Source organism: Macrobrachium nipponense, chromosome 2, assembly GCF_015104395.2.
Source record: "Macrobrachium nipponense isolate FS-2020 chromosome 2, ASM1510439v2, whole genome shotgun sequence".
NCBI classification, from domain to species: domain Eukaryota; kingdom Metazoa; phylum Arthropoda; class Malacostraca; order Decapoda; family Palaemonidae; genus Macrobrachium; species Macrobrachium nipponense.
Window position 1 is genome coordinate 60,491,872 of NC_087201.1, and position 22,887 is coordinate 60,514,758.

Below are 22,887 nucleotides of genomic sequence, written 5' to 3' on the forward strand. Positions count from 1 at the left end.
TTCATTCAGTTTTCTTCTGAAGATTAAAAAAGAGTACCACAAAATCACTGTGTATAACGTGTTTACTTATAAGTATTTACATTTTATTTTACTTAACACTCGAGTACTTTCAGACCCTATCTGTGGCCCATTTTCAAGAGATGTGTAGGTTGTCAGACTGGGTCAAGGCGCAGCACTCTTCTCACATCTCTTGAAAATGGGCCACAGGTAGGGCCTGAAAGTATTCGAGTGTTGAGTAAAATAAAATGTAAATACTTATAAGTAAACACGTTATACACAGTGTTTTTGTGGGTTTCTTTTTCAATTATTATTATTATTATTATTATTATTATTATTATTATTATTATTATTATTATTATTATTATCATTCGAAATGAGCACGCATGAACTAAATGACATATTCCTTGTCTGACTAGACTTTCTGATCAGCATATTGAATACCTCTGCTTCTTTCTCCATTTCATAACAACGCTCGAGTACGATGCAACTGTGATGTCCGGGCCTAAAGGTCGAACGGAATAATTAGGTTAATTTCACCCTCTTCTGGTTCCATAGCAGCTCCAATATTTCTCGCTGGACTTTTGAAATTCATCGATGCAATTTAGAAAGTCGACACACTCATATCTGTCACTAATGGCTGAGTTTGCTTTTCACTCTGTCTTCTTTCTAAAGGTGGAGTGTTTACTCAGTTTTATTCCTTGATTTCTAATATTATGTAAATGGTTTCTGTTAATAAATAATCTATGTACTTGGTGCGTAAATCATCTCAATTATAATACAAAAACGTTCACGACAAAATTGGCAAGAGAACGTGAAAGAAAATTTGCATAATTCAAACACAGTTTACAAGTTATGAGTTATGATGCCGAATCATAGGCTATCAATTCAAGTTATGAAAGACAAGGAAGAGGCAAAGAACTACAAAAGTGAAAAAATATGAATGAATAAATCATTACGTCTCCTGAAGGTCACCACTGAAATTTTATGGATTCCCCATTTCAGACAACTTGACGTGGGCTTGTCATTGATTCGTTCAGCTAAGGTTAGCTTGTGTTGCCCATTATGCATTGACAACAGCAACGCAACTTTGAAGGTTGAATTAGACTTTAAACAGAGAGAGAGGCATACAATATTTTTCATAGATCTTCTTCAGTGCATTTTCTACTGCAATTACCTTACAATTGTCCATGTATTCACTAACGTTCAGTAACTGTGTATGCACTGAGAGAGAGAGAGAGAGAGAGAGAGAGAAGGTGGACAAATTATTTAACCTTTCCATCTCCATTTTTCTCCATATTTCCCTCAGAAATCCATTAAAACTGACAGCAATCAGTATTGAGTCTACGGCTATGTTTTAATTGCTTTTGAGATCAAAAGACGTTTTCTGATGTTGGCTCCTGACTCAGTTCGCTGAAAGCTTTGTTAGTGCTTCTTAGTGGGTAATTATCAGACTTCATCACAATGGTGCGGTAGATTATTATTATTATTATTACCCTCCTGATCCCCTACCTACTCAGCCCCCACCCCGGAGTGGACAAACAGGTTTGCAGGAAGCAATTGGATGTCTCCCCTATCTTCCAGTTCCCCTACCTACCCCCGCATCCACCCTCCCCCTTCAAACCAAACTGGCTTGAAGGGGGAGGGTGGCTGTGTCATGTCTCCCCTACTTTCACCTGTGGGGGGTTGGGGTGGACAAACAAAAACCACTCGAATTTCATTGTTATTATATTATTACACGTTTTTCATCAGAAGCTTATGTACTTTGACAAGATGGTATACCAAGCTTCCTGATAATGTGACCAAATGATGATAACGCGGACCTGTTTCCAAGGTCATTAAGTAAAAAATATATAAATTCATCAAAGAAATGGATACTGAGGTCTATCCAGGGTATAAAAATGTAAAAAATCAAGATTGGTCACTTTCCAATTAATTTCCAATCACATAGACATTACAGCTCAAAAATGGTCAATAGTGTAACATTAGTAAATCCCTATTTTTTTACATTTTAATGGATACTGTACTGTAAAATATCCACTGATACTGTTTGTAGAAATCATGGGTGTTCTCTGACTTAGGATGAAATCATATATAAGAAATAAATTTAAAATAGTTTATAAGGTAATTTAGCAAGCTGATAAAAGTGACACATGCAAAATTGCTTCCAGGACAATCAGAGTGCATATTCTGGAATGTCAAATTCAATACTGATAATGATAACTATTGGGAAGACAAATCCACATTTATGAATATGTACACTTATTTAAAGATAAATCTGCTTCTTAAAGCAAAAAATTGCTCGTGCGCCGGCTCGTATCTAAGAAAAATCATATGTTGGTTCACTCATAAGTTAAGGTATGACTGTATATATATATATATATATATATATATATATATATATATATATATATATATATATATATATATATATATATATATATTCAATATATGTATATAATATATATACATATATTTAAAACTGAATCACGAAAGTTTAGAACGTAATAAATACATAAATAAAGGTATAAGTCACGAAGGAAAGAAATTCTGTTGTTTATCTTTCCTTCGTGGCTTATACCTTTATCTATATACATATATTATATATATACATACATATGTATATATAAGTCTTATCGCTTTAAGCTACAAAACCAGTTTTCCTATCAAGAGGAATCACTCTTCGGTATCAACGTATCAATGACAGCTAACCTTAGATACGGAAACTTTTTAATTAGGCTTCTGATAGAGAGCGATAAGTGATGTGATGTCCAGTATGCAGATAATTAGTAGACATCAGAGAAAAATTCCTTTAGAATTGATACATGATCTGGGACTATTTGTCACTAGAAGCCTTACATGATAAAAAGAAAAAACGAAGAAAAAGAAGGAAACCGTCAACACTGAGAGGTTTTGAAAACCATATCGACGAGTCTCGCACCCAGACCAGTGAGCGCTTCATTAGGATTTGCGAGGCAAGAAAGCAAGACAAGATTTTGAGCACAGCTGCTTTAAAAAGGGAGGAGCTCTTCGATAACAGCAGGGAGTCCTTTCAGGGAAAACACTCGTCTGGAAAACGAATCTGCGACCTCTTGATTCCGATAAGAAATGCAGCCTTCAACAGTTCATTTTAGTTCCCGCGAAGTCATGTTTGCGCTCTCTCTCTCTCTCTCTCTCTCTCTCTCTCTCTCTCTCTCTCTCTCTCTCTCTCTCTCTCGATCTGCTTGCATATGGCAAACTATGTTTGTTCAAACATGTGCTAATTATATGCCATTAATTGCGTAGGCAGGAGGTTTATGAGGAAAATTAAAGGTAGAGAGACGGAGAGCTAACTTAAGAGAACCCAATTAGCACTTACCTGTAAGTCAAGCGAAGTGACTATAATTAGAGATACTGTTGTGCAAAACTCCAGAAAAGAAAAGTGGAATAGAAGAAATAACTCCTGAGAGACTGAGAGAGAGAGACTCATTTTTTCTCCATGAAAAAGAAGATGGAAAGACAATAAGTATAAATGAATTCCACGATGCCTCTCGGCGTTGGTTCCCAAACCTTCATTCAAACACAATGAATACAGAACATAGTTATCGTACTCATCGCTCTGGAACTCTTTTTACTATTATTATTATTATTATTATTATTATTATTATTATTATTATTATTATTATTATTATTATTATTTTTTTTTTTTTTTTTACTCTATCACAGTCCTCCAATTCGACTGGGTGGTATTTATAGTGTGGGGTTCCGGGTTGCATCCTGCCTCCTTAGGAGTCCATCACTCTTCTTACTATGTGTGCCGTTTCTAGGATCACACTCTTCTGCATGAGCCCTGGAGCTACTTCAGCCTCTAGTTTTTCTAGATTCCTTTTCAGGGATCTTGGGATCGTGCCTAGTGCTCCTATGATTATGGGTACGATTTCCACTGGCATATCCCATATCCTTCTTATTTCTATTTTCAGATCTTGATACTTATCCAATTTTTCCCTCTCTTTCTCTTCAACTCTGGTGTCCCATGGTATTGCGACATCAATGAGTGATACTTTCTTCTTGACTTTGTCAATCAACGTCACATCTGGTCTGTTTGCACGTATCACCCTATCCGTTCTGATACCATAGTCCCAGAGGATCTTCGCCTGATCGTTTTCTATCACTCCTTCAGGTTGGTGCTCGTACCACTTATTACTGCAAGGTAGCTGATGTTTCTTGCACAGGCTCCAGTGGAGGGCTTTTGCTACTGAATCATGCCTCTTTTTGTACTGGTTCTGTGCAAGTGCCGGGCATTCACTTGCTATGTGGTTTATGGTTTCACTTTTCGTATTGCACTTCCTACATATGGGAGAGATGTTATTTCCGTCTATCGTACTTTGAACATATCTGGTTCTTAGGGCCTGATCTTGTGCCGCTGTTATCATTCCTTCAGTTTCCTTCTTTAGCTCTCCCCTCTGTAGCCATTGCCAATTGTCATCGCTGGCTAGTTCTTTAGTCTGTCTCATGTATTGTCCATGCATTGGTTTGTTGTGCCAGTCCTCTGTTCTTTCTGTCTTTCTCCTGTCTCTGTATATTTCTGGGTCTTCGTCTGCTTTTATTAGTCCTTCTTCCCATGCACTCTTTAGCCACTCGTCTTCACTGGTTTTCAGATATTGCCCCAGTGCTCTGTTTTCGATGTTGACGCAGTCCTCTATACTTAGTAGTCCTCTCCCTCCTTCCTTTCGTGTTATGTATAGTCTGTCCGTATTTGCTCTTGGGTGTAGTGCTTTGTGTATTGTCATATGTTTCCTGGTTTTCTGATCTATGCTGCGGAGTTCTGCCTTCGTCCATTCCACTATTCCTGCGCTGTATCTGATTACTGGCACTGCCCATGTGTTTATGGCTTTTATCATATTTCCGGCGTTGAGTTTTGACTTGAGTATCGCCTTGAGTCTCTGCATATATTCTTTCCTGATCGTGTCCTTCATCTCTTGGTGTTTTATATCTCCTCCTTCCATTATTCCCAGGTATTTGTATCCTGTCTCATCTATGTGTTTGATGTTGCTCCCATCTGGTAGCTTTATCCCTTCAGTTCTCGTTACTTTGCCTTTTTTGTATGTTGACTAAGGCGCATTTTTCTATTCCAAACTCCATCCTGATGTCCTCAGATACAATCCTTACAGTCTGGATTAGGGTATCTATTTCCTTGATGCTCTTACCATACAGCTTGATGTCGTCCATGAACATCAGATGGTTGATTCTGTTGCCTCTTTTCTTGAGTTGGTACTTATTATGTATTACATTATTATTCATTATTATTATTTTATTATTATTACTTTGTTATTATTATTATTATTATTGTTATTATATTATTATTATTATTATTATTATATTATTTTATTCTTATTATTATTATTATTAATTATTATCATTATTATTTATTATTATACATTCTAAAGGGTCCACAATAATACAAAGTGTTAAGAGTCCGTGTATAATTTTTAAGACTTTACAAAAAGCTTTCGAACCCTTCCCTAGGTTCATCTTCTTATTTTTGGACTGAAGATGAACCTAGGGAAGGGTTCGAAAGCTTTTTGTAAAGTCTTAAAAATTATACACGGACTCTTAACACTTTGTATTATTGTGGGCCCTTTAGAACATTATCTATACTCTCGCGATAGAGAGTTTATCCCAATTATTAATTATTTTATTATGATTATTATTATTATTATTATTATTATTCTTATTATTATTATTATTATTAATTATTAATTATTATTATTAATTATTAAGGCACAAAAGTTACAAGGATGATGACCGACATCAGTGAAGAATACAGACTGCTAAAATTATATGATTGAGCTGTTCAATATTAATTAAAGAGAGCCCATGCCCATTTCTGGATCTGCAAGCAATCGCTCTTCTCTAGCGTTCAATTTCTTTTCCTTTTGCAACTGAATTACCACTGAATGAAAACAGTTTCCTCGTGAAATATATTACACCAAAGCACGATGGAGAATTTTTACTTATTCATCTTTTATGGAGAAACACATTCTGTTCCAGCAGAATACTTATGCTACTCTGCTCTTGCAGTGTTTTTACCTAGAATTTCATAAACAACATTCGACTTCATTAGCAGTCATTTCTCATTACAAACTTTTATTGCATCTGCATTCATGAATACAGTTTGAAAATCAAAGACTCTTGTCACTTGGTTATATTGCTCAAATCAGAGTGAATCTGCGTTTTGTGAATTTTGAAAGTAAAGAAGCAAAGTACTTTTCTCCTGCCTCAGAAGATTTGTATGTCAAAATCACCCTACTCTTTTCCATATCCTTTGCATGTTACTTTATTCACTTCTTTATATGGGTATTTTACGCTACTTGGAAGAAACATTTACACAATATACGTGTACATTTTATATATATATACATCTCTCTCTCTCTCTCTCTCTCTCTCTCTCTCTCTCTCTCTCTCTCTCTCTCCCTCTCTCTCTCTCTCTATATATATATATATATATATATATATACATATATAACATAGAATATAGGGGTAAATGACGTAGCCATATTATTGCTACATCGCTCGGGTAAGTCGTCTTGTAGTCATAACGGCATTCTACACTCTATTGCGTTCATGCAGTACCTCTCAATCAATGTGCACTATCAAACGGTGAACACACACACCTACCGATTACAAGATGTTCCAGGCTACTATATAGTAGATTCACATCAACCGTGCATTTGATGCCTATGCCCGTCCCTTACGACGCTCCTGATTGGCTGTTGATAAGCCAATCGCAGGGCTTGAAACTCTCAATCTCTCGAGAGAGTTCGCATAGGCAGGATGCATGTTCCACCTCTCCTGAAGTAAACGTTTAAAAGACGTATCGTTCAGGAGAGGAGGAACACACATCCTACCTATGTGAACTCTCTAGAGAGATTGAGAGTTTCCAGCCCTGTGACTGGCTTATCAACAGCCAATCAGGAGCGTCGTAAGGAACTGTCATAGACATCAAATGCACGGTTGATGTGAATCCACTATAGTCATATTCCAACGATATATTGCTTAAGCCACTTTGTCTTCGGGACACCATTCTTTTATTTATCTAATCGTGGAAATCGAAGTATCTGGCCAGTGCTCCAACATTTCTTTGATGGCATTATTTTTTAGAGTGCAAGTAATTATGCTTTGAAGTTGGTCTTATAAAACGGTTACAGCCAAAACTTATTTAACAGAAGGAAGGAAGAAATCAAACTGCTAGAACGAGTGGCGGGGGTGTGGTCCCAGGTCGTATAAGAAATTTCTTTAGCATAGAGTAAACCTATAACTTATGATGATTTTTTTTTTTTAAGAAAATATGGTTTTCTGTGTAACTTCAGATTTTGTGAGGAATTAAGGGTCTAGATTCAGGGGAAAAGATCCTGTGCATGTCCTTGAACTCGTTCCTTCTGACGGATTAAATTCTTGACGCTCGTCATAGTTGATGCTCCCATCCTCTCCTATTCCTACTAGTGGCTCTCTCTACATCTCAGAAGTAAATCAAATGAGCAGAGGTGTCGGGAATCGTTCTAGGTTCAAGGATTTGACATCCATCAAAGTTTTCGAACTCGGAAGATGGCACCCGCCATCGTTTGTGAAAACTTCAGATGGTGGCTTTGGAATCAATGTTAACACAAAGAAAACATGGAAGTATTTCAGCAGAATTAAGGACAGGGAGTTTTGCAGAAGCAATAGTTGAATTCACAAAAGATTCTCTGCTCCAAGTCCCTCTCCACGGAAGTATAACCTAGTTGTGCGAGTTCATGAAAGAAAATTAGAAGCTGTAAGAAGAACTATATTTGCAAAGTTAATAAAAATGTAAAATGTGGCTACGATTTTAGTTTTGATCAAACAATGAACATCAAGTCCAATTATCTAGACAGAATAAGCTCAAGGAAATGAGGACTTGTAAGAAAAACAAATATCATTCAAAAGCGTTGAGAGAAAGGAGAAACAGTAAGCCAAATATTAATACTTCAGCTGAGAGCAAATTAAACAAAACCAAGGCTCTTTAATATTAAGAATTCAGAAAACACAAGAATGATGTCAATGCAGATGAGTGCCGCAGTATACGCAAGCCTGTTATCGATTAGTCTTCTGCTTAATATAGGTGAAGAAATTAGCCTGAAGAATAAGAATAAGAACTTTTTTAACGAAGGGGTTTCATCCTTGATTCGGTAATTAGAGGACGGTTATGGCAATTACTGCAGTCTCTCTCTCTCTCTCTCTCTCTCTCTCTCTCTCTCTCTCTCTCTCTCTCTCTCTCTCTCTCTCTCTCTCTCTCTCTCTATTTATCCTCAGCACGCCACTCCCAGGGAACTGTTTTTAGCTTGAATATGAATTTTACTTGGCCTGTTTAGTTAAAGATCTGGGATACATTTCATTCTTAAACGAGCACGATAAATGCATTGTTGCAAACGTGAGATTCATCTACTTGGCCTAACGATTAAAATGACTAGTTTGACAATTGTTCTGAAATATCTATTTTTACAAGAAGTCGCCAGCTCGATTTTTAGTTACGTTCGTACTCTGATGCAATATCTTTGGAAATCTAGGGTATACGTATATGTATATAATAATATAATTTGTATAAGCTGGGTTTTTGCAGAGACAGGATTGTGTACAAATAGTGCCAGGTACGGGTATATAGAAGGGAATATTATATATATATTATCTATATATAGATATATATATCTATATATATTATATATATATATATATTTGCAGAAACAGGCAAGTATACAAATAATGCCAGGTAATTTGCAGTCAATCAATCAATCAATCAATCACGGATATATTATATATATATATATATATATATATATATATATATATATATATATATTAGGTTTGTGTGTGTTTATCTTCGCTTTTAGTTTTAGTAAGTAATCTTAGTGTTGTAGATTCAGTGTTTAGATTACCAGAGGTAGGCCTAAGCCTTACCTTACCTCTGTGTTCATCCATTTACTGAGGGAGGCGTTTCCTTCAAATATTCAGTAACGCGTGAATGGATCCCGTGTTATGTCTGTTCTCTCAATATAATTCCGTTCACCTTTTGCTACAAATCCCTTGGTAACTTTCTTGCATTAGGTGCTGAATTAAGGAATCTGTGTACTGAAAGGATCTAAAATACGAACTTTTCAATGTGTTGGATATTTGGAATGTAACGAATTCTCTTCATTTCAAAAATAAAGTCCACTGCGATTACAAGTATAGGAGATTAGTGATTGGGATTTTTGTTTAGCAGATATATTCAAACAGACTTTTTTTGTGATTACTATAGCTTTTGTTTGTTTATTTAAACCTCTTTTCTCATGATTTTGACAATCTTTTATTTACATAAATCATTGACAGTACTGTGCCATAGTACTGTATATGCGAACTGTAGATTACAAGTCCGATTGCATGCCATCTACATGTCATAAAAGTATCACTTCGCCCAAATTTTATAAGGGTGATGATACGCTTACCAACGCATATTTCAAACAGACTTTTTTTTGTGATTACTATAGCTTTTGTTTGTTTATTTAAACCTCTTTTCTCATGATTTTGACAATCTTTTATTTACATAAATCATTGACAGTACTGTGCCATAGTACTGTAGTTTTATGCGAACTGTAGATTACAATGTACCGATTGCATATTTTCACCATCATACATTTCGTCATAAAAGTATTTCACTTCGCCCAAATTTTATATGGGTGAGTGATACCGCTTACCAACGCATATCCCCCCCACCCCCCTACCCCCCTCCCCACCCCCCGCGCCAACCATCCCCCACCAACCCCGAAACTGATGCCCATATATCGCAAGCACCCGAGGGCATTGTCCCGCGATGTTGTTGCGAAAATCTGGTCGATACTAATTACCAGGATAATAACCGGAGGAGGCTTCCTAAGCTATTAAAAACTCTGGTTACGTGATCTAGCGTTTATAAGAGAGAGAGAGAGAGAGAGAGAGAGAGAGAGAGAGAGAGAGAGAGAGAGAGGATAAGCTGATGGTGCATGATCTTACTTTACAGACAAGAAACTCATAAAAAAACTGATTATCATATGCGAGTTAGTTTCTTGAGGAAAAGGACATCGGATAACTATCATATAAAGCTTAACACTTCAGTTGCTTATCATAATTAGTCTGCATTGCGTCATGAGCTCGAGTTTGCACAGGAAGAGTCATTAGTTGGAGTAGTATTAGTTTCAATAGTAATAGTTATAACAGAAACTACTTCACGCTAAAATATACATATGCGTTCTAAGATGACAGTCATACTATAGAGTAGATTCACATCAACCGTGCATCTGATGTCTAGGACAGTCCGTTACGACGCTCCCAATTGACAGTTGATAAGCCAATCACAGGACTGGAGACTCTCAGTCTCTCAAGAGAGTTCACATAGGCAGGATGTATGTTCTGCTTCTCCTGAGGGATAAGACTTTCAAAAGTATCCCTTAGGAGAGGTGGAACATACATCCTGCCTATGTGAACTCTCGAGAGAGACTGAGTTTCCAGCCCTGTGATTGGCTTATCAACAGCCAATCAGGAGCGTCGTAAGGGACTGGCCTAGACATCAGATGCACGGTTGTTTTGAATCCATTATAGCAACTAAGCGAAAATATAGATGTAAGAAAAGAAGGAGAATCTGTTCAAGTGCAATAAAGGAGAAGAACGGAAAAGCTTATTCAGAGACACCAAGGAAGAACTCATGAATAAGTTTTAACTCTGGATGGAAGACGATGCTCCCCAGAAACTATGAAGAATGAAGTGAAATTTTTCTTCCCTCTGCTCGGAAGTTTCTACCGAAGAGAAGTTTCTCATGAAAGGAGAATTGTGGTCATGTCTCTTACTCGTCCTTATCTTATGAAGAAAGAGACTATTTCCCAATGATAATAATCGTACATATTTAGGTCTTCATATTCTCAGAAAAGAAAAGAGAAACGAAGAAGGATAAGTTACAACAACCGAATTCAGTGTATAATCTAGTAAATCCAGCAAGCCGAAACGATCACCAACGTGAAATAAATAAATAAACAGATAAATATATTAATATATAAGATTAAGCATGACCAAACCGATGAAATCGTAGAGATAACCATCTTGCGTTAGCATTTTTGGATTCATTCTTAAAAAGTGTACAAAAATGTCTTATAAATATCGTACAAGTGGGGTGTTTTGGAAGCTGACTTTGTATATCCAGTTTTGTTTTTGTTAATGAAAGGTTTGTAAAATCCCTCTGAGAACAAACGCTTGATAAAATCCGCTGAGGAGAAAGTTGAATTGAGTCGAATTTACTCCAATATGATTATTGTAACTCTCTCTCTCTCTCTCTCTCTCTCTCTCTCTCTCTCTCTCTCTCTCTCTCTCTCATGTAACTGTCTTACAAAAAATCAAGTCCTAAGCTCAGTGACACAAAGGAATAGAATTGCAAAGATTTATCGGTGACCTTAGATGTTCTCAGTTTGTGAGAAACAACATAACTGAACCGAATATAATTCTGCTTTCCAGTTCTCCATCTCAACGGAAGAATACAGCGAAGACTCTCTTAATTCCAAGAGTCACTGCATGAACGAACCAATATCATCCTACCCTCATTTCTAAATATATGTGAGTTTATCGTACAGTGCATCAAAATGAATAATAATCGATTCAACATTTGAAGTCACGGAATAAAACAAATTAAGCCGTCCCAGTGAAACATTTCCCAAATATTAGTCATTTTCATGTTTTAGAAAATACTGAAAATTTTGAAAATCAATCCTGTATAACTTTTGTTGTACCGGCCATTCGTTGCATCTTTTCTTTTCCTTTTTTGAGATTTCCATCAAAGTTTTCTCGATCACCCCTCCATGGAAATTCCGTGGATGTGGGCACACAATTCTGTTTATAATCGTCCAGGATCACTTTTTGTTCCTATTTCTGTCAACATTAACAAAACAACGGTCATTTCTTCAGCAGCCTCTTAAACAACATCCCGAATTCTATTTCATCCTCATATCTATAAACAAAAAAATAATAATGGCGTTAGGTCTACCTGCCACTTAACACCTAATTTCCGTGGACAGCCCGATCCTGTCTCACTTAATCCTTATTTTCTTCAACGATGCCTTTCAGACCTGCCCTTGCCCCACCCCTCCCCAAAATCGTCTCTGTTTTCCCCTTATTCCGCATCATTTTCTTACTTAGTCTACAATGCCCTTTTGAAATTTATAAGTATTCCGAGAAAACCCGGGAACTTCATCTTTAAATTAAGATGTATTTAGAGCTTTGTAACAATTAGAGGCATACGCAAAGTAAGATGATCACGTATCAGGCTAAAGTTGGTTGCAAGAGCTTTAATATTCTCTTGACCTTTCATTGGATCCTTATTCATCTCCAGCTTTACTCTGCCATTTCCAACGAAAACACAATCTCAGTATGAAGTGTTAACTGCTACTTTGGCTTGTTATCAACATCGAAGGGCTAGTGTTGTACTAAACACGGCGTCCCAAGGAGCTTCTGCCATGTTTAGTACTAGCACCTCGGAGGTAAACGTAAAGACATGAACATAAAACACACACACACACACACGCATATATATATTTTATTAACTGTATTCTAGCGATAAACAGAACAGATCGCATACCAAAGTAGATTCGTGACGCGTTGATAACTTTGAGTTGGTTGGTTTGTTGCCGCTGACTTTGACGGGGTTTATTCAAAAGTTTCAACTTACTCTCTCCGAAGAATCAAACTGTCCACCTCAATTCCAGACTAACTGAGACATTGTGCAACCGACGCGTGGAACGCCCACCAGATTTCCCTCTACTGCAAAATTCGGATAATCTGGACTGATGTGCCACACAAATTGATTTAGTCCTCCATCTCCGTACTTCTGAAATACAGCTCTCGGAAAATGGATCGATTAATCCGTCTTGCTTTTAGAGGGAGGTCCGTCATCACACAATGAGAAGAAGATTCATATAGAACTTGAATGTATCCAGCTTTCCTCTCTACTTAATTCCTTCATCATCATCATCATCTTCTTCTTCTTCTTTATTTTAGTAGATCTGGCTTCTTTTACTGGAGCCAATGTACTCCCCCGCAAAATCACATCAGAAATACAAAGATTAGTCATGCTAACTTTTATTTGTGGAGGAATATTACTTTGTTAATATCGTATGTGTTAGCAGTGAAGGTATGGGATGAATCATGAGTTTATCTAAATCATATGAGGATCATTCCAAATTCGTTCAAACAATATCCACGCTCCCCCTCCATTGAATGAGAGCGATTCGGTTGGTATGCTGTGATAACGTAAGATTGATTTCGATTTATGTCATACCAAATGTATTTGACTTCATTGACTAGTTAACCATGGACAGTGTATGGAAGTATTTCGACTGAGAAAGTAGGACAAAAGGCAGAGGCGCTGAAAGGGGAAGCACATATGGGTTTAGACAGGAAGAGAGTGTGGGTCAGTTGATTGTTGGAAACAAACAGTCATGTGAGAAGTTGGAGAGTAGAACAGAAATTATACCTGCCACGATGAAATCGGTACAGAGGCAATGGTGGGCGTTGACGATAAGTTCTTGAGAGCGATCAGAAATCCTGGTGAAGAAAACAATGAGTGTTATGGATATGTATACAGAAGAGTTACCTACTTGATTAGTGTGACCGTGGACATATGTAAGTGGAGGGTGTATTAGGCATCCCTGGCTGTTTTATCTATATAAATGGAGAAATGCGAAAAGTCCGAGTGAAGAGAGAATACATAAACCAGAAAAAAAGTTTGAAAGGGTCTGCAAGAAAAGAAAGGTGAAACTAAATGTAAGCAAGATTATTCTGCACATCATATCATTGATGCCAACGAAAAAAGATCTAACTTTCAGTGGTCTCGGTATAATGCGATGTGAGCTGCGGCCCATGAAATTCTAACCACGGCCTGGTGATGGCCTGTCCTATATCATTACCAGACACACTATTATAGCTAACTTTAACCTGAAATGAAATAAAAACTACTGAGGCTACAGGGCTGCAATTTGGTATGCTTGATGACTGGAGTGTGGCTCATCAACGCACCAATGTGAAGCTCTCTAGTTTTTAAGATCTGAGGGCGGACAGAAAAGTGTGGACGGACAGACAAATAGCCACCTCAATAGTTTTCTTTTACAGAAAACTAAAAACTGAAATCAGGAAATGAACCACAGAATGGGTGAATCAAAGAAGGAACAAGGTGCGCGCTAACCATTTGAATAAGAAACGGGTTGCCCACGGAAGCCAGGAATGGTACGTTTCGCGGAACTGCTTAGCTAACTTTGATCCATCAAAGTGAAGTGTGGACTTAGAATGTGAATAACAAAAACAAAGTTGCAACTGTTTAGGTTAATTCTTGTTTGTGGTATATGTGGATTAACAAGGACTGAAAAGCAAAGAAATGTGGACAAATGGTAAGTGGTAAGAACGTTAACGTAGGTGATGAGATTGATCGGTGTTCTGAGATAAATCAGTTATACAAAAAGAATGGGGATGATAGAGGCTGCTTAGGATGTAGTAATACTTTAAGCATTCAGAGGAAGGAAGGAAGAGAGACAGACAGACCTGGAAAGTGCTGGATGGATGGAGGAAAGAGGTTTTGGAATTGAGGGACGTTAATATCCAGGATACGAGAGAGTGCGCTCAAGGTGAAGGCGAATGGAGCACTGGATTTACGAGGGTCCCATGCATGACTGATGAGCCTTCTTAGTATGTATTTGGAGTAGCCAATATTGTGGATTTTTTTCCACGAAACGACAATAGGATTTATGTGACTGTGCCTCGAAACGTTTTTTTTCTTTTCTTTCTCTTACTCTAGAACCATTCCCTGTTGGGAGAAACAGCTTAATGCTGAAAGACCAAATAACTACATAATTTTGTATGTGTAAATATACATTTATAAATACCTACATGCCTTCAAAGGCTTGTTACGTTTTAACAAATACCAATATCCCTGGTGTTCTAAAATGATATCTTAAAGTAATCAGAGACCTCCAGTCCTTTTTAAAATGTAAATTGGGGCCTTCAGCTATGAAACTCGAGTCACTCCCAGCTGAGGGTATTATTGTGGAGAGTTCACAGCCCCACCCATCCCCGCAGGGTAGTTCTGAAACGGTCCACCAACAACTTAATTCCTCCTTCCTTCTACTTAGTGCAACTCCCCTCCCGACCCACCAGATATCCCTTCCACATCCGCACACACACACTCACGCCCTCCCTCTCTTTCTCTCTAAGAATGCCAAGATCAATAAGTGACTAGAGTGTAACTTGAGCACTCTCAAGGAACGACTCGAAAGAAGATTAACAAAACAACGAAGCTCTCCTTCGAGGATTTGAAAGAGAGTACCGAAGCGAGAGCGATTCGGTTTCTGGTGACTTTGCATTCTGCTGGAAGGGGGGGGGGGGGGGGGGAGAGAGAAAGAAGAGCGTCGCTAAAGGGGAAATGCCTCGAGTCAAACGTACGTGAGCGGGCTTTTTTCCACAATGTCCAATAAATGAATAAAGGTGAACGTTTACTCTCAATATCCAACAGGCGAATAGAGGCGAAGTTTTATTGATGACCCGTGATCGTCTGTTCATCCGATTAATTTTCATGCAGCTCCCAACTAGAATTATGTTGTCCCAGTTGAATGTGTTTGTGTCTGGGTTTGCTTTTGTGTTGCGTCTTCCCTCGGCCACGCCTGTCACGTCGCTTGATCATGCAGTGGCTCCCTGGCCGGGGTTGCTGCTGCGTTTATCAACAATGAATGCTGAAACAGACGTCATCGAGTTATCGTTTATATCTGGAACTGGAACTTGAGATTCTTTCTTCCCTTTTATCTCCTACTGTCTCAAATCCCTGTGATGCCATGAAGGCGGTGAGGCTGATCACGCTGATGGTGATGGAGGTTTTATGGTGCCCTCATTATTATTATCATTATTATTATCCGTACCATTACTAATTTTATCTTCATCGTCAGAAACGTCATTCGAAATGCCGTCATCTCCGATTTGCACCGAAAATCGCGAAGGAAAGAGAAAAGCTGCCAGTAATCTTTGGGCGCTGAAATGTGCCTCCGAGCATTCCTGCGCCAACAGGAGCTGGAAACTGAGAGGCCGAAATTGTTTCCTGTTTCATCGTCTCTTGCAAGAGTTACACTAAAGGGGCGTGTTTTATTGCCACGGCAGCTAACCCTTAAGATAGATGGCCACTTCCCCGAATTCTTGTTTGTTAATTCCACTTCATCCTCAAAGATGAAAAAGACTTCACAAAGTTTTGATAATATTTTACAATTCCTGACTTTTTTTACCGCATTCCTGATGACATTTTAAAGTTCGCAATTCGTACAGATACTTAACACTCTATATAGAAAAGAACGATCCTTTGAAAAGTTTGACAAATGCAGTAATTATGTAATACACGCACGCGCACACAAGTACACACACACATATACATACATATATATATGCATATATACATATATCTATGTTATATATATATATTATATGTGTGTGTGTGTGTGTGTGGTGTATATTTATTATATATTATATATATATATATATATATATATATAATGTGTGTGTGTGGTGTGTGTGTGTATATATATAGATATATAATATATAGGCACACACACCACACAATATATATTATATATATATATATATATATATATTGTAGTTATATATATACACACCACCACACACACCACACCACATATATATATAGATATATTTATTTTATATATGATATGTAAATATAGAAATACACCGCACACACACCACACACCACATATATAATAATATATTTAGAAATATCTATATATATATATATCTATATATAAATATAATATGTATATACCATATATATATATGTATATATATACATATATATATATGTATATATATATATATATGTATATATATACATATTGTGACGAAGTGCCAAGTATGTGGTTACTACACTTACCAGTCATTAAATGAGAACCTCACAACAGCCAGACACCTGAACCTTCATCACAAGTAAAATACGACTGAATACTCTAAAGGCAACAGTGATCCCTTAAACAACTTCCCAGTATTGCAGAAAATCAGACTAAGTTCATGAAAACAGGTGTGAGGTAATCCTATATGTAATCAAATTAATTAAAAGGCATCACTCCATCAACAACTTTAAAAGTCTAAGTATTTCCTTGATTTCAAAAGTCTAAGTGCTTCCATGGTTCTAACTCACTTCAAGTAAATCGAAGGAAAACAGCCAATTACCTATACAAAAATGCACTTATATGCTGGTGAAAAGAAAACACTTATAAAAATTTTAAATACAAAAATTTATTATCAAACTCAATATTTATAGGTGAAATTCACAATATCAGGGAAATGTACTGTTACTTGAAAAAAAAACATTAATTAATTCTTGAAATAATTAAGTAAAATTAAATCAAAATTAATTTATCACAAAATTCAAGAAAATTGATTAATTAATCGAAATTCAAAAGTGTTAGGCAATAGTTAAAATTTGGAAACTAATTCACAAGTGCTAAACAACAATAAAACTTGAAAAGAATTCTAAGTAAATGCAAATTAATTCACAAGTGTTAAATTCAATTAAATATGCAGCGATTAATCAATGAAAACAATTAAGTCAATCAAATTGTGAATGCAAATGAAAACACAGGAAAAGGTGTAAAATACCAAAACTGCAAAAAGTATCAATCACACAGAGCATAAAATAAAAACACACACCTCAACAAGAAAATGAACAAATGCACAAAAATCACTTCAATAAGAAAAATGGATAAATGCGCGAAAAAATCACTTCAAACGAAACAAACACAAAACAAAAATTTGCAATATGTAAAAAATGTAAATGTTTCACCAAATCACTGTAACTATTAGTTGCAACTAATAAACTTTCAATAACACTTTACCTTGGTACCAATTTCCTTTCTGCTGCAGCTAGCTCCAAATTTTCACCAATTCACAATATTTCAAAATAGAAAAGGCAGCGTTACACACTTGTTCAATGTTTGTTCAGATTCCACAATAAGCACTAAATAATACTAAATAACTCTAAGAAATACGAAATCTAAAATTTACGGGTGACCATTCAGTAAGTATTACATCTTTACATTAATGTAATAACAAATATGGCACAAGAGAGAGAGAGAGAGAGAGAGAGAGAGAGAGAGAGAGAGAGAGAGAGAGAGAGAGAGAGAGAGAGCTCTGTACGCCAGGAATTCAAAGTCTGTAATGAGGGGTCTCTCTCTCTTGCTTGTATGGGCAACTTCAAGAGACTGACGGGCTCAAATCGTTTTGGACGCATAGTTCAGCTAATATCATAAAAATTCTCTTTCAAAACAATATCTAAAGAGAAATTGGAATTACAATTGTAAACAACATTTATTATTACATGATTTAAGATGATATTCTAATATAAAAGGAATGATTTACAAAGAAAGCAACACTAAATGAAGTCATTTCCTAAAGATGACGTATGCTTAAACAGGTTCTAGAACGATCTTACGAAAAGATGATGCAATGCAATAGGACAAGGTGAAATCTTCACGTGGCTTCTTAACAAAGACATACACGTCTGAAATCAGTCATATACATAGTATGCTCTACAGGTTCCAAACAGAAGTCCCTTATCAGACAAGTTGACATGTTATGAAAACAAAACGGAGACCTCGAGCTCCCCTATCTGAGGTGTTGACATATTATGGAAACAATATCTAGCTTGGAACGGACAAAGTTAATCTCTCTCTTTTCACATTCTACGCTATATTCTTTTAAATTATGTTATGCGAAATCTGAACATACATTTTTATAACATCCTATAGCTCTAAGCTAAATAAGGAATCTGAAAATGTTGCAAAACTCTTTTATATAACATTTCATACAGTCAGAGAGAAGATATATGCATTATGAAAGTAGCAGCATATAATATATATATATATATATATATATATTATATATATATATATATATATATATATATATATATATATATATGTGTGTGTGTGTGTGTGTGTGTGTGTGTGTGTGTGTGTGTACTTGTGTGCGCCTGCGTGTGTTACATAATTACTGCATTTGTCAAATCTTTCAAAAGATCGTTCTTTTCTATGTAGTGTTAAGTTTCCAAACGAATTGTGAACTTTAATAATAATGATAATAATAATGGAACCGTAAAACCCCGTCAATATTAGCATTATCACCCAGCACCCTCACCACCTTCATGACATCACAGAGAGAGATTTGAGACAGGAAAGAAAGAATCTCAAGTTCCAGTTCCTTTTGCATTGTTCAGTTTTCTATCATGTTTGACCCTCCAATTCTCCAGACATCCTCAAATTTCAAATTCGTGTTGAAATAGAAAAGAACAGATGTAAGTATTATCTTCCAAACTTTCACATTACCTGACGCAATCATGCGAAAGACTTTCCACAGGGGTGTCTGTGTGACGTTCTCACGCTTCTTTACGTCTTTTCCGTATGCATAGTTAGGCATTTATGTTAGCAGTCCTTGGCCAGTAGGTCAGTATGTTCAGTTGCAATGGAAGCACTGTGAAGCAGAAAGTGATGGTATCGTCCCTTAGGCAGTAGACATTTTTTTTTATGTTACAGCTCCGTGACTGATTCGTGCCTGGGTTCCGCAGAAAATCTTAATTAGTTCAAAACACATCTACATTTTTACAATACAGGAATCATTCATTTCAGTAGACCTTGAAGCTCTCTCCTACCTCTTCATTCATCGCTCTTTGGAAGATAGGGTAATGTGCCACTCATCAAAATTCTACACTAGCAAAATGATGATGGGGACCGGTGCTAATAGTCAATGAATGATGAACAGTATTCAGGCGCACTTGATTTGACATAATTGAGTAAGCTGGCTTCACAATAGAAAATTAGTCTAAAATTCTGATGATGAATGAATATTCATATCATTTCCTTGAATTCCACCTGGATCTATTATTTTTCCTTCTGTTAACAGAAGAGATGGAGTATCGAATAACATCCATTTCAATCAGTTTTTCTCTTCTGATCTCCTGTTGGGAAGACCACCTTTCCTCTTCTGTTAATCTAGAACGCCTTTTTTCAAGGCGTATGTTCGATACAAAACTGTATAAAGTTTTTTTTTTTTTTTTGTAACGTAGTTTACTTCATAATGAACAGCACACACATTTTGGTAAACTTTTGATCTATTATGCAATTTTAATGTAAAATACAAAAATTCAAGTTTTTCTGACCTTTGCTTTTGATGTCTCTTTTATTCACATTATAGAGATAAATATTGAGAAAAGGTATCCCAGCTACTTATGCTTTTTAGAATACTTCGACGTCAATGCATTATTCCTATTGTTAGCAGTTATTTATTTTATTTCATGGAAGGTGAACAGTATTCCATTTTGCAAAATAATGGGGATGTTATTATGATACAGTGTAGTGTCCAAAAGCTAATGAGAATTATTATGAAGACGATCGCTACTATGTTGGTCCCCAGCATCTGTAGTTTATTTTTTTTATCTATTATTTGAAATTTTGCTGTTATGCTAAGTGTTCTTTTCACTTTTTATTCATCCTTGCCATCCCAGTAAAATATGACTCATTTTCAGATTTAATCATTTTTATAACCATCGATGTTTTCTGTGCAGTGAATTCTAATTTTTCGTATCCTGTTCTATCAATGGAACTCTTGTTTTATTAATGTGAATATTTTGAAAGATTTTTTTTGCAGTAATTTTTTTATTTATTTTACCTCATTTTAAATTACACAATCTTATCCAATTAATGTATATACATTCCGTTACACGATTTTTCCTGAATTAAAAATTTATCTCTAAATGCCTAAATCGCATATTAATTTTGAATGTAGCGGTCTGACGGCACCAAAAATGAAACATTCCAACGCCTGCCATGTTAACGCTTGCTAACAGAATTGGCTCAACAACTGGCGGCCTCCAATACAGGATTTATTGATTAAGGATTTAGGCACCGGGCAAAAGGGCTTCGTTACATGTCATTTCTTTTTCAAAATTAGGCTTATGTCCAGACTGAGCCTTTTAGAAGCAGAAAAGGGAGATTTCCGAACAGCGGGTCTCCAACTAAAAGTCAAACGTACATGTGGAATCAGCAATGCTGTTGCCGAATTTGCTGGATCCTGTCCATTTGCTCGTACTCTTCAATGCCAACCGTTATTTTGACGTTTCCGACTAAATTTTCAGTCCATCTGAAAATGCAACCAACTACTCGTCACCTTTATATTTAGTTACACTTTCACATACGGCACCCCGCTTTGGGGGCATCAGCCCCCTTGAAGTGGTACCTAACATGAAAACGTAAGCATTTGTTTGAAACCCAAAGAGGCTGTAAGTGTTGATGTTTAAAAAAAAAAGTAAGGTAAACGGAAAAGAGCCTCTTTCCAATCACAAGCACTGATGCCATTTTATAATACTGTTCAAACAGGAGTATGACCATCTCATCGCTACTGTAATCCTCCGAGGTCCGACGCCATGCATTTCTGGATCGACAAACGCAACGTCTGTGGCCAGCGTCGTCTGTCTCATCTCTGGCCCCCTCCGCCTTACTTGCCAAAACCTCGCCACACCCCTATGGTCACCCCTGTCCACAGGTAGTAAAAGGGACCTCGATTTTTTTTTTCTGAGAAAAAAAAACAAGTGCACATCTTCCTCCTTGCATGGTGGAGGTCGCTCTTTTCCTTCAGCACGCCGTATCCTTTGAACACTTGTTTGTACTGACCTGTTTGTTGTGCTCTTCTGGCTCCTGTTAGGAACGGCGCGAATGTTTCCACGTGTTTGTCACTCTGTTCTGTTGTGCTGTGTAGCTTCCTCAAGGCTACTTCACTGTGCCTTTATGTTCACCACTCAAAAGCGTCTTTCGGCGCGCCGTTCGACTTCTTGCACGTTCTCTAAATTTTGTGTATGATAATATTATCTAAGTCTGTCTTGCGCTTATTCCTTTCTGGTAGCTTTGGAATCATGCGGCGCTTTTTGTGCAACTTTTTCTCAGCCTTTGTAAATAGCGTTTCCTGCTGCCGTGTCACCTGTCAGCTTCTTTATGCTGCCATGACTAACATTTTCCGCGTTAAAGCTGTTTCCCTAAGGGTTAGTTCACTGGCCCTTTTAGCCTAAAGTAGTTCTTCAGCCCAACTACAGTCTCGAATGTTCGCGCTTTGTTCTCCTTGCCTCATGTCATTTTTTTTTTTTTTTTTTTTTTTTTTTTTTTTTTTTTTTTTTTTTTTTTTTTTTTTTTTTTTGGCTTAACATTTCCTTCAGTCATGTAAGGATAGTCGAGTCCCATAGTACGGACTCTTCGCAATTTTGGACTTTTTTCTCTCTCTCTGCTCCACATCATTAGGCAACTCTTTAACTTGCTAGTATTGCTCTTGAAATAGTTGTTTATGGCCCTAACAAATATTGACATTCATCTTTTTCAAATGATGGGTGCTGCTCTTCGAAGGTTTCACAAGTTAACCTTTGCACAAAGTTCTTCCAGATATTTCTTCAGGTTTTCTGAAAAATGACTTCATTTAGAAATCTAGATGTTTGTCTAGAATTCTCAGGTACTTTATTCTTATTCGCAAAACGAATGCTTTTGAATATGCAGTAGTTTTTTTGTAACTATTTAAAGCTGTACATATCTTGCTTTATCCATAATCTTATCTTTATATTTCTCAATTGTTTTTACTTATTTGTCATTATGTTTGCGAGCAATCCTCAAAAGTGTTTTTGACTCTGAGAGAGTAAGAGGGAAGACCAGCTGAGGTGAGACCAAAGTAAACTTCGGAAAATGTGAGTGAATCCAAATTGTCCATAAATAAGACCCCAGGATATTCAGGCATTGTTCTTATGTACTTCTAATGCATGCTGGTAAACCT

General features: G+C 36.7%; 1 protein-coding gene across 3 annotated transcripts in view; it reads left to right on the forward strand.

Annotated features, from left to right (window-relative positions):
- The window catches only part of LOC135220631 (uncharacterized), a 189,872-nt gene that overhangs the window by 156,685 nt on the left and 10,300 nt on the right, over window positions 1-22,887 (forward strand). The window contains exon 2 of one of the 3 annotated variants that reach the window (XM_064257944.1): window positions 21,456-21,621. The exons of the other annotated variants lie outside the window; for them this stretch is intronic. Coding sequence (XP_064114014.1) covers window positions 21,503-21,621 — 119 coding nt within the window. The 5' untranslated portion in view covers window positions 21,456-21,502. The remainder of the gene's footprint in view (window positions 1-21,455; window positions 21,622-22,887) is intronic. 3 annotated transcript variants of the gene reach the window in all.